This window comes from Garra rufa, chromosome 25 (genome assembly GCF_049309525.1).
Source record: "Garra rufa chromosome 25, GarRuf1.0, whole genome shotgun sequence".
Classification (NCBI taxonomy): domain Eukaryota; kingdom Metazoa; phylum Chordata; class Actinopteri; order Cypriniformes; family Cyprinidae; genus Garra; species Garra rufa.
Genome location: NC_133385.1, coordinates 16,964,022 through 16,980,132, shown reverse-complemented (window position 1 = coordinate 16,980,132; position 16,111 = coordinate 16,964,022). Strand labels below are relative to the sequence as shown.

General features: G+C 32.7%; 1 protein-coding gene across 1 annotated transcript in view; it reads left to right on the top strand.

The window, feature by feature from the left end:
• nav2b (neuron navigator 2b) overlaps nt 1-16,111 on the top strand; it is a 106,165-nt gene that overhangs the window by 79,520 nt on the left and 10,534 nt on the right. The window contains exons 16-26 of the mRNA XM_073831366.1: nt 1,864-2,226; nt 2,437-2,502; nt 3,358-3,518; nt 4,598-4,774; nt 8,113-8,165; nt 8,267-8,290; nt 8,652-8,726; nt 13,539-13,622; nt 13,733-13,853; nt 13,943-14,109; nt 14,893-15,056. Of these exons, the coding sequence (XP_073687467.1) occupies nt 1,864-2,226; nt 2,437-2,502; nt 3,358-3,518; nt 4,598-4,774; nt 8,113-8,165; nt 8,267-8,290; nt 8,652-8,726; nt 13,539-13,622; nt 13,733-13,853; nt 13,943-14,109; nt 14,893-15,056 (1,455 nt within the window). The remainder of the gene's footprint in view (nt 1-1,863; nt 2,227-2,436; nt 2,503-3,357; nt 3,519-4,597; nt 4,775-8,112; nt 8,166-8,266; nt 8,291-8,651; nt 8,727-13,538; nt 13,623-13,732; nt 13,854-13,942; nt 14,110-14,892; nt 15,057-16,111) is intronic.

Sequence of the window (16,111 nt, the reverse complement as noted above, 5' to 3'; positions counted from 1 at the left end):
TGATGTTGGTTGAGATTCTGAGGCTTGAAAGGCGCCTTCTGGCCACCACAAGTGCATTTTCCTTGGGCTTCTTGATGTTTCTCTAAGACATGGCACAGACCAAGAGGCTAGTGTTTGTTCTAGCTGATTAGCTTACTAGCTCTGACTGATTGCTTTTCTAGTTAGTAGAACCAGACTACAAATAGACTGATGTTATCTGACCAGGCAGTCCATGAAGTAATGAGACAAATCAGAGGTGCCAGACTTTCCTTATCTCATATTTTTCTTTGTGAAGAACAGGGGTGTCCATCCTGGATGGCCAGTGGCCTGCATAGTTTAGCTTCAGCCCGCCCTAACACCTTTGCTTGGATGTTTTTAGTGAAACTGAAAACCTCAAGGACGGCTCAAGGTTGTTAAATTAGGACTGAAGCTAATCTTAGTAGAATAGTGGCCCTCCAGGAACTGGTTTTCGAGACCCCTGTTGAAGAATGACATTGTTGGTTTATGTTTTGCTGTCAATGATCAACAAAAGCACAACAAAAATGATTCTCGTCAGTTCAGTTAGAGCTTACTTTGCTATCCTCACTTACATAAATTAACTATAGTGTCCTGCACCCACTAGAAAAAAAAGTCAAAAATTATATCTGGCATCTGAATAATTTTTGGTTTGACTGTTTATCAGGTTCAGTACATGTCAAATTTTCTCAAGGAACAATAATCTCTCAACTAATGCTGTAAAATATACATAAGAGTCAGTTGGTCACATTACTGCAATCTTGAAGGTTAAAATTAACTGTTTTGTATACAAACACTTTAATTACACTCAGTTAGGTTATTCTAATAATACAGTTACAGTTACATAATTATATTTCTACTCCAATTCGGTTTTTGAAATATAAACATTAAAATAAAAACGTAACGGAACTATTCAAACATACAAAAATATTAAAGAACAATAAAAAAAAAATTCTAATGAATATGATATTTGGTGCATATATTTTGCAAAATGCACCTTTCTAGAGTTTTTTTTTTTTAGATAAATGTGACATTACATGACATTATACATTAAAAAAAGATGTGACATTACATGACATTAAACAGTAAAAAACTGTTATATTGACATCTTTGCGCGGTCAATATAAACACTTATTGAGTGATTACATTAGACTGGATGCAGAGTTGTAATCCTACTTTTAAATTAACTTCGGAGGTTCATTCATGTTTATTTCGTGCTGAAACTGGCATTAAAGTGGAGGAGATGATCAGGTCATGTTCTGCTTCTCTTGAACTGAGGCCCTACAGCGATCTGTCACTCCACATTAAACAGCCAAAATGCCATTTATTGTTTGAATACTGTAATAAAATTGACAGAATTTAAAATCTTTGAAATGACTTTGTTTTATATCAAAAGCTTATTGTGTTTTATTGGATCAGAGGTGTGCTAAAATGTTCTTTTCATTAACTGAAAACAGGCTGGACTAATCGATTCTTGGGATTTAACCATTAATACTGATTAAAATTAGAATCGATTAAAATCAAGAAATCAATGTTTTTTACTCAGCCCTACTAAAAAGAACTAGTTCATGAGTCATTTATTGGCAATGAAAAATTCTATGATTGAGTCTGATTCAAACTGCTTACTTTCAAGTGAGAATGAGATTTTTATGAGTTTCTTGACTGATTCATCAAAAAGAACCGGTTCATAAGAGTTATTTGTGAATCATACATCACAGAGTCATTAAAAAGAAGGAGTAGAGTGAGACTGGCATGACTGAGACCTAGATTTTCAGTTATTGACAAATGTTTCGTTTTTCTTGCATTTGCAACCATTTTAGTCCTTTTTTTTAATCTTATTGTTGAATTTCTTTCTCCCTTTGCATCCAGACTCTTTGGTAGCAAATCTTGCAACAAGCAAGCTCCACTCACCACCATTGAGAACATGAAGAACTCCACAATCATCTCCAATCCTCATGCCACATCCATCCAACAGAATGGTTCTCTAAACACACCATCGGTCACCAGCGGAGGCAGTGGTCCAGTTTACGGTGACAGTCTGCCCTCTGGGGGTCATGGAGAGCAGACCCTTTCCTCTATGACCTCCAGCCCAGGATCAGCTTTCTCTCCTTGGGGAGGCAGGGATGGATTGGGCTCCAATCAAACCAATAGTCACTCCATAGATGTTTCTTTGGGAAAGGAAGATTTATGTCTTAATCGGACCAACAGTGCCCGAACTGGCCTCACAGACAGGTGAGAAACTGATTGTTCGGTCATGCTAAAATCATGTCAACACGAATGATTCTTCCAGCTGTTTTTGACTTGAAAGTAGGGTTTGTATCTCTAGTGATGATCTATCTTCTTTTCCACCTACTCCTCTTTAATCATTTCTTTATCTCCTCTCCCTTTTCTGTCACTTTTATCTGCTTCTTTTTGTTTTGTCTGCCCCGTACCCTTCTCTAGCCCTCACTCCTCCCCCTCTGCTAGCCCTAAATTTACCCGCAACACACTCCCACGGAAACAGGACAGGTAAAGTTATCTGTGTGGTCAAATGGTCAGTTTTGTTTTGTGTTTTTGTCTTGTGGTGTGCATTGTGATCAGGGCTCCTGACTGTGAATACATAAAATACATTTGTAACAATAATTTAAAGGGGAAAAATAGATAGGAAAACTTAGTACTTTGTTTTGTTCCTTTCAGGTTTTTGGAATGACTACAACCCTTTCTTGATTCTTTGTTTCCTTGAAATGACTCTGGCACAGGTTCTTTTTTAAGGTGTTAAAAAGATTCACAAAACGGTTTCAAACTCATTTCTGAATCACACTTTTTCTGTCAGTGAGCCATTTTTGAAAGCACAGCTGATTCCCTCACTTAACCACAAATCATTTTCCATTTATGTCAATTTAAAATGAACAGAGAACGCTTTGAAATAATAACAGAGATTTGTGTAATGATAAGTAATGTTTAAATTCTATCAATTTAAATTGAACTTGTCAGCCAAAGCAGTAATTTAACTCCTGAATTTTTTTTGAGCCAGTGGCTCTCTAGTCATTTTCTTTAGTCTATAGCCCTGATTATGTCAGTAGTATACCAATATACCGATAATATGTGAGTGCAGTTTGTGTTAACTGGGCTTTTATTAGTTTAGGACACAATATGGTATTTACTTTGTATGTACCTGCTGACGTGGTTAAATATTGTAGTATGCAAATAATCATGGGAGCTTGGAGCTGTGGACTTGAGTTTTCTGTTACCCACCAAAGATTGGATAGCTGTGCTTATTCTGGCATTGTGACATTTATCTTGGAGCTGTTTTCATGAGAACTTTTATGTGAAAGAGAAAAACAACACTTCACGGTCTCATATACACTTGTTTTAAACCTGCAGGTATGGCCATGTGCCTCAGGTCAGAGGTCACGAAGAGGCCCGTGATTGGCTACGTTCACCCACGGCTGTTGGGCTCCCGGATTCAATTGGCTCTTCACCCTACACCCCTGCCTCTACACTCAGCTCGCCCTCTGTCACACGCTTCAACTTTAACACACTTGGTAAATTCCAAAAAATATGTGCTATCACTATTTTATTTTTGTTACTCTAGGGTTTACACTTTAAGATGTACAATATATCATATTGATTATGATTATTGACCAGTATTAATATTGGTGGGTGTGTTTATATATAATTATATTTTTTATATATCTCAGCCAATTATATTAAATTAATACTGATATATATCGGTATTCATCAAACCTTTAATAATAGCGTGATGCTTTAAAAAATTTATCTTTAGTTTTTATGTTTATTTTTGAGACAAAATAGTATACATTTTAATATCAGTCATTTATTGGTTATCGGCTAAAACGTGAAAATAATTACCGATATATCAGTATCCGTCAGAACTTTATAAATGGGGTTATGCTTAAAAATATAGATTTTTAGGTATTATGTTTATTTTTTTAGACAAAATGGTATACATTTTATTTAATATTGGCCATAATGTGGAAATAATTACTGATATATCGGTATCACCCAGAACTTTAATGATAGTTTTTATAGTTTAATGAAACATTTTATAGTTTTTATGTTTATTTTTTAGACAAAAAGTATACATTTTAATATCAACAATGTATTGCTTATCAGCCATAACGTGAAAATAATTACCGATATATCGGTATTACCCAGAACTTTAATAGTGGTGTGATGTTTAAAAAAATGATTTTTAGGTTTTATGTTTTTTTTTTTTTTTAGAAAAAATAGTATACATTTTAATATCGGCCATAACGTGAAAATAATTGCCGATATATCGGTATCACCCAAAACTTATAATAATGGTGCATCCCTAGATTATATGTAAAGTATTATTTTAGATAATCATCTGTTGGATTATTACCTAATACTAGCAGCAGGGTATTATTATAATCTGACTTAATGCAGCTCAAATTCTGTTTTAAGTTTTAAGTGACAATTGTCAATTTTATTAAAAATTTTAATTTTTTTTTTATTTGCTTATGCTTTAACTAAAATAATGTTTACAAGTCTCCCCTTATTGTGAACTTTGAATGCATGTTCATGTCATTAGGTTCAATCGTTGTGCTTTTTTAACCTTGATCCCATGTTGACAATGCAGGCAGCCCCACCACGGCTTCTCAGATAGCAACTTTGCGCGGTACCAACGGTCAGGGCAATCACGACAACCTGTGCGACCCTTACAGCGACCCACGTCTGAGGAACTCCTCAATGAGCCTGGAGGAAAAGAGCCGCACTATGAGCACCTCTGGATCGTTCCGTGATGGCCTGGAGGAAGGTGAGACTTCAGAATGATTTTGATGGATCGAAATAAACTTGGTGTGATTCTTGTGTACTTTGCTGTGTACAAGAAGATTAAATATGAGCTAGTATCATCAGAATGTGTTATTTCTGTCTGGTATCAGAATTTACTATAACAGCTTTATCCATAACGTCATGTTTTTGGAAAAGAGCTAATAGACCTGCATTGTTCTGTTAGCTAATAACTAAATGATAGGTTGTCATTAATGTTATGGTTTTCGACAACGCCAAGCTGGAACGTGTGTCCTTACTTGCGCCAAAGTATAAACAAACAAAGAGCGGCTTTGTTGGCCTGGCAGCCTTTACCCCACAGTTAATGTTGATTTGATGATTAACTCGCCTGCATTGGCTCAATACCACTTGTCCCAAGGCTCTTTTGCTTTGTGAATTTATGATTCATGGCTTTGTAAGGTAGTGATGGTGTTGATTTCAATGTGCCAGTGAACTTAAGCAGTGGTGTTCAGGCTTGTAAAAAGAACAACAGTTGCTGTTCGCAATGATGCATGTCCTCAATCTAATGCAGTTTTTTAAGTTTTTTTTTTGCCCAAAGTCTGTTTGTTATTGGTTTAAAAAGAAAAAAGTTGGCTCAGAGAGGAATTACCCATTAAATAAATGTGTGTTCATTGAAATTAATGTGCACTGCAGACCTTTAAAGGATTAGTTCACTCCAGAATTAAAATTTCCTGATAATTTACTCACCCCCATGTCATCAAAAATGTTCATGTCTTTCTTTCTTAAGCTGAAAGAAAAATAAGGTTTTTGAGGAAAACATTCCCAGATTTTTCTCCATATAGTGGACTTTAATGAAGGTCGATGAGTCATTTTCTAAAAAAAAAAAAAACAATTTACATACTTTTTAACCACAAATGCTCATCTTGCACTAACTCTACATCCACGACTTCACGAATTATGTAGTAGGAAAGGTACGTAGGCGGAAGTACCAACCAAATGATTACAAAGCAATCGTGCAAAGAAAGTAAAATGCCCTTTACAAAAGGTAAAACAATGATGTTGGACGATTTTGAAGTTGAAGGAGAAAATTAGTTAAAGTTTTTCACCCTACCCTACCTTTTTAAACCGGAGTACACAGGCGAAAAACTAACCACGCATGACCTTTCAAGCTAGTGCAGAACTTTAATTTTTAATGTCAGCCATTTATTGGTTATCGGTCATAAAGTGAAAATAATGACTGATATATTGCTATCACATTAATAATGGTATGATGCTTAAAAAGTAGATTTTTAGGTTTTATTTAATTTTTTTTTTTGACAAATTAGTATACATTTTAATATCATCCATTTTTTGGTACCGGCCATAATGTGAAAACAATTGCAAATATATCGGTATCACCCAGAACTTAAAAAATGGTGTGATGATTAAAAAAATAGATTTTTATGTTTATTTTTTAGGCAAAATAGCATACAGTTTAATGTCAGCCATTTTTTGGTTATCGGCCATAATGTGAAAATAATTGCCGATATTTTAATATCACCCAGAACTTTAATAATGGTGTGATTCTTTAAAAAATAGATTTTTAGGTTTTGTGTTTATTTTTTAGACAAAACAGGATACATTTTAATAGTAGCCATTTATTGGTTGTCGGCCATAGTGTGAAACAATTACAGATATATCGGTATCACCCAGAACTTTAATAATGGTGTGATTCTTTAAAAAATAGATTTTTAGGTTTTATGTTTATTTTTTAGACAAAACAGGATACATTTTAATTGTAGCCATTTATTGGTTGTCGGCCATAGTGTGAAACAATTACAGATATATCGGTATCACCCAGAACTTTAATAATGGTGTGATGTTTTAAAAAATAGATTTTTAGGTATTATGTTTAATTTTTTATACAAATTGTATCAATTTTATTATCAGCCATTTATTGGTTATCAGCCGTAATGTGAAAATAATTGCCGATATATCGGTATCAGCCAGAACTTTAATAATGGTGTGATGTTTAAAAACAGATTTTTAGGTTTTATGTTTATTTTTTTAGTCAAAATAGTATACATTTTAATATAAGCCATATATTGGTTATCGTCCATAACATACTATTTTGTTTAAAAAAAATAAACGTAACACCTAAAAATTGATTTTTTTAAATAATCACACCATTATTAAAATTCTGGGTTATACCAAAATATCGGTAATTATCTTCTAATTACCGATATTTTGGTATCACCCAGAATTTTAATAATGGTGTAATTATTTAAAAAATCTATTTTTAGGTGTTACGTTTATTTTTTTAGACAAAATAGTATACATTTTAATATAAGCCATTTTTTGATTATCGTCCATAATGTGAAAATAATTACCGATATATCGGTATCACCCAGAACATTGACGTAGGCGGAAGTAATGACCCAGTTTTTATAAAGCAGACGTGCAAAGAAAGTCAAATGCCATTTACAAAAAAAAGTTAAAACAACAATGTCGGACATTTTTGCAGTTGGAGTAGAAAATAAGATGACTTTTCCAACATAATGCATGCAAGTCAAGCTAGTGCAAGACGAGCATTTGTGGTTAAAAGTATATACATTTTTATTTTTGTTTTAGAAAATGAGCAATCGTTTCCTCAGCTGGGATCATGTAGAACCCCTTTGAAGCTGCATTGAAACTGTAATTTGGAAAACTGAAACCTGTTGATCCCCAATGAAATCCATTATATGGAGAAAAATCTTGAAATGTTTTCCTCAAAAACCTTAATTTCTTTTTGCCTAAAGAAAGAAAGACATGAACACCTTGAATGACATGGGGGTGAGTTATTTATCTGGAAATTTTAATTTCTTGATTACCAAATCCACATATTAGAATGATTTCTGAAGGATCACGTCTAGGCTTTTTGTCTAGGGTTAAAAATCCCCCTTAAGCAATTTCTTTGGACCATGAAGAAACCATTTGTTCCTTGAGATTAGTCATAAAGACTGATCCCTTTTTGCAACCTCAAGAGCAGTTTAGTTTAAGCACCACTTGACATAGTTATTTTTCCGTTTTGGAAATACAATGAGAGGAACACAAACTCATAAATCTTTGTGAATATGCAGTGTGATGAAGGGGATTTATAGCCTTGTATCGCAACGGCAAGTTGAATACCCTTTCATCAACAAATGATGATGATCATCATCATCATCATATTCTGGCTATAAAGGTGTTTACTAAAAATAGCCCACTTGAAGTGTTTGTGTTTCAGCATGTACTAGCTTATCCTGCTATTTCTTCATGCTAGTTTTTCAAAGGCTCACATGCTACTGCAAAACAACAATGGTTTTGATTGAAGTTATTTTGAATGTATTTTTCTTCTCTTCACAGTTCATGGCTCATCTTTGTCTCTAGTCTCTAGCACATCGTCAGTTTACTCTACGGTGAGTCAAAAGATTGTGAATTGAAGCTAAATGTTAAAGTTAAAAAAAAAACTATATTCCAAACTATTAATCTTTGTCTTCTCTTCTCTTTCCATCTCTAGCCTGAGGAGAAGGCTCAGACGGAGGTGAGAACAGCATCCCTCGTTTCTTCTAATGTAAATTATTGAATGTGTTGCACATGAGAGCTTGTAGAATGTCCAAAACACTGTTTTTTCTCAGCTGGTTTGTAATTTTAAACACACTTTGATGTAACTCTTTTAAACCTTTGAAAATTTCTGTTTGTCATGACGGTCTTAGTGGTAACTGTCCTTGATATCTAGTCTTTAATCTTTAAGTGTTTTATGTCTGCAGTCTAAGTTTCCCTTTCATGCTGATCAAGGGCTAGTCTCTCCTTAGCACATTATTATATGAGAAACCGCAAACTGGTCTGACATTAGCATCAGAAGTCAGCTTGTGTTTGAATAACTGAATTTAATGTGTGTTTAGATCCGTAAGTTAAGGAGGGAACTGGACACGTCGCAGGAGAAGGTCTCGGCACTCACAACACAGCTCAGTGCCAATGTGAGTATACTGGACAGTCGTTTTGGCACGGTTACCCACAATACACCTTCAGTAAACACTGAATCACTTCTTTCTTTCAAGTAGTTTTTTTATTCATATTCAATTTAAAATCTGCACTGCATAGCTTTTGAGCATCAGGCCATCACTGAGCATAAATTTGTATTTGATAAAAAGTCACTGTGAGATGCAAAGACACAACTGGGAGATGAGTCATACTTACTGAAATAAAATTTAAATAATAACTAATAATATAAAATTTATGATTTAACTAATAAAAAAAAATATATATGTATATATGTATATATAAATTGTTTTCACAACTATGAGATATGAAATTGAAATTGCAAATTATAAATGTAATAATATAATTTAATAATAATTTATTTTTTGAAAAAGGTCAATTGGGACATGAATTTGCAATAAAAAACTGCATATTAATGTTTTATTTAAAAACTCTGACATAATATGACATATATGTTATTATGTTAAAATTACAAAATAGAATATATATTTCCAATTATGAAATAAAAGATTGTTTTTTTATTTATTCATTCAATTTAATAAGGTCACATTTTTATTTATTCATTTATTTATTTGCTTAAAAAAATCGTAAACAGGCTTCCATGAGCATCTGCATCTTTTTTTCGTCATTTTAAAAAGTAACAAACATAAATGTAATAATATAACATAATAAAACATAATATAATATAATACAATATCATAATATTTCATTTGGGACATACATTTGCAATAATTATTGTTATTTTTTTTTTTTTTTTTTCAAAAAAGTCACAACTAAATTATATGTTACAATTACTATATATACTATATATATATATGTGTGTGTGTGTGTGTGTGTGTGTGTGTGTGTGTGTGTGTGTGTGTGTGTGTGTATCTATTTCCAATTCTAAAATTGGAAATTATATATATTTTTATTTAATTCAATTAATATATATATATATTATAATATATGTATGTATATATACATAGAGAGAGAGAGAGAGAGAGAGAGAGAGAGAGAGATTTTTTTTAATGTATGTATATTTCCAATGTATTATAATAATTTGATATATATTATATGCAAAAGTCAATTGGGCTATAAATTTGCAATAAATAATTACATATTAATTTTGAATTTCAAAAAAGTCACAACTGAATGATATGTTAAAATTAATTTATAATATTTTTATATTATTAATATAATTTCATAAAATATATAAAAATATGAATATAATTTAATAAAATATTAAATTATATTATATTATTACATTTATAATTTGTCATTTTAATTTTATATGTCATAGTTGTGGCTTTTTTCAAATGAAAAAATATAATATAAAAAAAAAAATATATATATATATATATATATATATATATATATATTTTTTTTTTTTTTTTTTTTTTCATTAATTTAATTGAATTGAATTAAGTTACATTTTTATTTATTCATTTATTTATTTGCTTGCTTAACAAAACCCACAAACAGTCTTCCATAAACATCTGCTACATTTTACAATATGCTCAGTGGTTCAATTGGCAATTTTTCAATGGTTATTAAAAAATTGTGGGGTTATAAATGATGTGGTAGTACTTATCGAACCGGATTTGTTGGATTTGTGGTGTAGTCTTGACTTTTGTACAGCTTTAATAGCTTGTTAATATAGTGATTTAGCATTTGTTCTAGTGTTTTGAAAATTTTCTGGCTGCCTGCACCATATTGAGTAAGACGATGTGTAGTTGTGTGTGTGTGTGTGTGTGTGTGTGTGTGTGTGTGTGTGTGATGCACCTTTAAGTGGAATTATTTGCTCAATAACAACAATTATGACAGCCCGCATTTGGCCTACACAACCTAATGAATCGTCACATCCTAAAACCCCTATCCATGCGTCAGCTCTCATACAGGCTTCACAAACAAAACTAGAGGCTTTTTGCCCTTCTGGGTGTTTGTTAAAGCATTTTACACACACAAATGCACCGAATACTATTCTGCTTGGACGAAAACCCTTTGAGGAAGCTTTATTGAGGGTTGTCTGATATTTAAAACAGCACATGCCCAAACACAAACCTCTGACTCCCTCCGATGGAAGTCATCCAGATCTCCAGTCCCTTGATTATCGGCTCATGTTGCATGAGATACGCTTGTTGTGTTGTGTACGAGTGTGGCTGCTCATTTTTGGCAGCTACAGCCGAGCAGAAATCGAAGGTATACATTGTCCTCGGTGTCTCAGTACGTATGCAGTTCGTCTGCCCTAAAGATGTTGACAGGCAAGGCTAACCCCAATCGAGCTGTTACCTGGCATCCTCTGAATCATTACCCATCTTGGAGAAGGGTCTGTGAGAGGACTAAAGCAAAGCCTCTCAGGCATAGCAAGAGCCATGGCTCAAGCAGCTTAAAGAACCAGAATAAATGGAGGAAGCGAGAATTCACTGAGGTGGGCTGAAGATCTTGCATTGACTGCTCTGCTTGTATTTTTAGAGCTGGCTGTTTAGTATGATCTTACCCTGAGGGAGTTTGTGGTGCTGTTTAGTTTGAGGTTTGTTGGTTGAGATTAATCTGCTGTTGTTTTGTAGCATGTAAATGGTTGTTGCATATGTGCTTTAGTAAACTACACTACCAGTCAAAAGTTTTTGAACAGTAAGATTTTTAAGATTTTAAAAGAACCGTATGTAAGAAATTTATTTCAGTTAATCATAAAATGGCCCTGACATGTCACTAGACATTAAGAAATCATGTTCATTTCAAATACTTATATCACTGACAACAGTGGTCCGGCCAGGATATTGTCATTTAAAAGTGAGAGTTGCAGCCCACGACTGATGTTATTGTTGTCATTTTGTGTTTTGGTCTGAGGCTCCACCCTCCAGCTATCGACTAATCACGAAGTCAGTAGAGTTTCGTCATCCGGGTTGCCAGCTCTGCTCTAGTTACAGCTGCAGCTTCGAAAACATGTATAACGTTACGAAACCTAAAAGACCTCGTTATGAATCCGAAATACGTTGTGACAAAGTCCGAAATAAAACAGGGATTTGTATAGGAGATGTATACTGCCCTCCAAAGGCAAAGTGCAGTAACTACGCCAACACTGAAACTGAGAAAAATGCCTTTAAAGTTTTTTCGCCAACTAGTCGAACATGTTGACACTCTCATTTCTATCTCGTTTCTCTAAAACGGGAGAAAATTGAACCAGGAGACTTTGCCACAAGACAAAACCATTGTCACAAAGTCCATTTTAAGCCTTAACTCAATTTTGACCAAATGTGTAGTTACTGCGCTTTGCCTTTGGAGGGCAGTATAAGAATTTGAAGACAGACGCCAACGTTGCTAATTTTCTCCTGGACAGGTAAGATTCATCTATGTTTGGCTAACTTTGCTTCCGTAAACAGTGGATTTTCCACGGTCGCCCGTGCTAAATGCGTTCATAAAAAGCGTTATATCGCACCACTAGCAGGGTATGAAAACAATCTATGTTCCGACTGAAATGTGGTATTACAGTACATCTTTACGAAGTATTTCGCTAATCGCCATTAGTAAATTTTTGCGATACATAATTACTTCGCAAAACATCTCTCGTGAAGCATAAACATAATTAACAGAAGAAAAAAAACTTGACATTCGTCATTAGAAGCTCCTTGTAGCAGCCTACGTTCCTGCTTAGCTGGCAACCTCGAGTCAGGGAGGATGGGTAGGGGATACACCGTTCTACAGTATTTTGTGATTGCAGTACCAGTTTTGGCCACAATCCTACATACGGTTCCTTTAAGTCTCTTCTGCGCTCTTCTGCGCACCAAGCAATTTATTTGATCCAAAGTACAGCAAAAGCAGTAATATTGTGAAATATTTTTACTCTTTAAAATAACTACTTTTTATTTGAATATATTTTTTAAATGTAATTTATTCCTGTGATCAAAGCTACATTTTAAACGTCATTACTTCAGTCTTCAGTGTCACACGATCCTTCAGAAATCAATCTAATATGCTGATTTGCTGTTCAAGAAACATTTATTATTATTATCAATATTTAAAAGAGTTGAGTACATTTTTTCCAGGATTTTTTGTAAATAGAAAGATCCAAAGATCAGCAGTTACCTGAAATAAAAAGCTTTTGTAACATTATGCACTATACCATTCAAAAGCTTGGAGTCAGTATGATAAAAAGTGATGATAAAGACAATTTCAGATGTTTATGTTTCAGATAAATGCTGTTCTTCTAAACTTTCTATTCAAAGAAACCTGAAAAAAATCTACTAAGCTGTTTTCAACATAATAATAATATAGAATAATAATAAATGTTTTTTGAGCAGCAAATCAGAATGTTAGAATGATTTTTGAAGGATCATAAGACTGGAGAAATTATGTTAAAAATTAAAAAAAGCTTTGAAATCACAGGAATAAATTACATTTTTAAATATATTCAAGTAGAAAACAGTTGTTTTAAATGGTGCAAATATTTCAGAAGTAAAAATACTTCCGCATTTGTGTTCTTGGTTTTTGTTGACATTAGCTGAGGTTGTCGGGTTCTTTAAGCTGCCATTGGAGTTTTACCAGTTTCTGTATCCTCTAAATATCAGATTAACAACCTGAGTTCATGTCACAGCTTGTCTTTATCACAAAACCCAGTCTCACAGACATATTTGGATCCATAACTGACAAGCTGCGACCCACATTTTTCTAGAAATGCGATCATCCTTCACTTGACTACTCAACATCTGGTTTAACTCTACTACTGCTTTGAGTCTTTGTCCATTTATGGCATTTGGCTTATTAAAATAAAACTTGATTTACTTTGTAAATGAAATTGTGTGTGTCCTTAGGCTCACCTTGTGGCAGCTTTCGAGCAGAGTTTAGGAAACATGACCATCCGGCTACAGGGTCTGACGACGACTGCAGAACAGAAGGTGAGTGAAAGAAAGACTGTGTTTTATTAATTTTGTCTCTCAGAAGATACTATAACTTATGTATTATTGTTAAATATAATTAAATATTGTTTATTATCACTTGTTTGTAGGACACAGAGCTGAATGACTTGAGGAAGACCATTGAGCTCCTTCAGAAGCAGAACTCAGCGACTCAAGCCACCATCAATGGAGTCATTAACACACCAGACCCAACATTAACAAACCGCAAGGGTGAGATCTCAATAACTTCAGTACAATACAACAAACATTATCACATGTATTGCCTGTGCTTCATTGTTATGTTTCTTTCGCTTCCTCAGTTTCTCTGGATTCTGCCAATGGGTCACCCCAGTCCCAGCGAGAGATGCGGATTCACAGGCAGCCTTCGTCGGACAGCGTTTCCAGCATGACCAGCGCCACCAGCCACTCCAGCATTGGCAGCAACTTGGAGCTGGATGCTAAGAACAAGAAGAAGAAGAAAAACTGGGTAGGTGTTCAAACCCGTTCATCAAATACAAAAAAAACACCTTCTTTTCTACTAAAACGTGGTTTTCTCCAAGACTAAACAGACTTGGTAGAGTTAGATCAGTTCTAGATTGGATTATTTATTTATTTTAACCATTTGTTTTCATTTGTTGATGTTTCATGTCATCAGCCTACATGTGGTGGAGGAAAGGTGAATACTTATGAAAGAAAAAGTGTCTTACTAGTACTTTTAGTGGATTTGACTTAGATTGTGGGTGATATTCTTGGCTTTATGTGTTTGTTTTGAAAGTTTATATAAATATCAGTCAACAATATCATGAATTCATTTGTCCTCTTGCATTCAGGCTGTATCATCTGGTGGAGGAAAATTACCTGATAACTATGTATGCAATACTAACCTTGTTGGTAAAGTGTCGATGTTGTGCGGTTTTAGAGCTAGAACCAGTTTTTCCATTTATAGATTGATTCGAATTATGTCGTGCAGATGATATCCTCTCCTTCAGAATGTGTCGTAGACTGGGTCCAAGACATTTTATCATTATGTTATGAACTCTAGTATCTGTTAGAGTGAATGGTGTTTTAGCTACATGAGTTGAAGTATGTGTTTTGTCTGATTTTCCCTGTGCTTTCATGTGATGGTACAGGTGTATGAGGTAAGATGGGATAAATGACTCAGAATATCTTTTTATATTGCTGGAATCTTTTAAAGGAATATTTCATAAAGATAAACTACTAACAGCTGTGTGTTGAAGGTTTCATAGTAACAGATTTGTTTCTTTCACAGTTGCGGAGCTCCTTCAAACAAGCGTTCGGGAAGAAAAAGTCTCCCAAATCGGCGTCCTCTCACTCAGACATCGAAGAGATGATGGACTCTTCTCTGCCTTCTTCACCCAAACTCCCTTATAACGGCTCTTCTCCCATGATACGCAACTCCCACTCCAACTCACTGTAAGCTCCTCACATCAACAACAATGATAACAAGCAAAAAAACATATTATTATTATTATACATTTATTTGTTTTAATTAATAATTTATTTTAAATTATTATTTTATAAGTATACCAAAATTAATATTATTATTTTTTGTTACTATTTATTATTTATAATTATGTGTATTATTATTCTAAATGTATATATTTTAGCATTTTTTTTCTTGTTTTATTATTATTATTAATATCGTCATTATTATTAATATTATACATTTATTTATTTTAATATAATAGTTTTACAACCCTTAATTCCTTATTCTATTTTTATTTAATCTCCGACTGAGTGTGCAGAAGTTACATTAAAATAAAATTCTAGTGTATTATTTTTATTATTCTTCATTACTGTTTATTATTTGTAATTATGTGTATTACTATTGTTATTATTATATATAATTATTAATGTATCTATTTTAGTTATTTTGTCTTGCTTTAATATAAATATTATTTTTATTATTTATTTTAAATTATGATTTTGTAATTATACCAAATTTATTTATTTATTATACATTTATTTATTTTAATTAATAACTAATTATAATACATATTATAATAATTAGAATGGTCACTAAGAATAGTTTTACAACCCTTATCCTATTTTTATTTAATCTCAGAATGACTTGTTTTAATGTTATTATTTGTTATTGTTTTTATTATTATTATCATTATTTATTTTAAATTGTTCTTTTATAATTATACCAAAATTATTATTATTATTATTATGTGTTACTATTTATTATTTACAATTATGTATATTATTATTAGTAGTACTATTAGTATTAGTATTATTAGAAATGTATTTATTTTAATTAATAACTATTTATAATAAATATTATATATAATAAATAAATAAATAGTGAATTATTTATAATTATGCGTATTATTATTATTATAAATGTTTATGTTTTAGTTATTTGTTCGTTTTAATAATAATAATAATAATAATAATAATAATTTACTTTTTACTTATTATTAATCAAATTCCAATATAATAATAATAATAGTCCAAGTCCCATT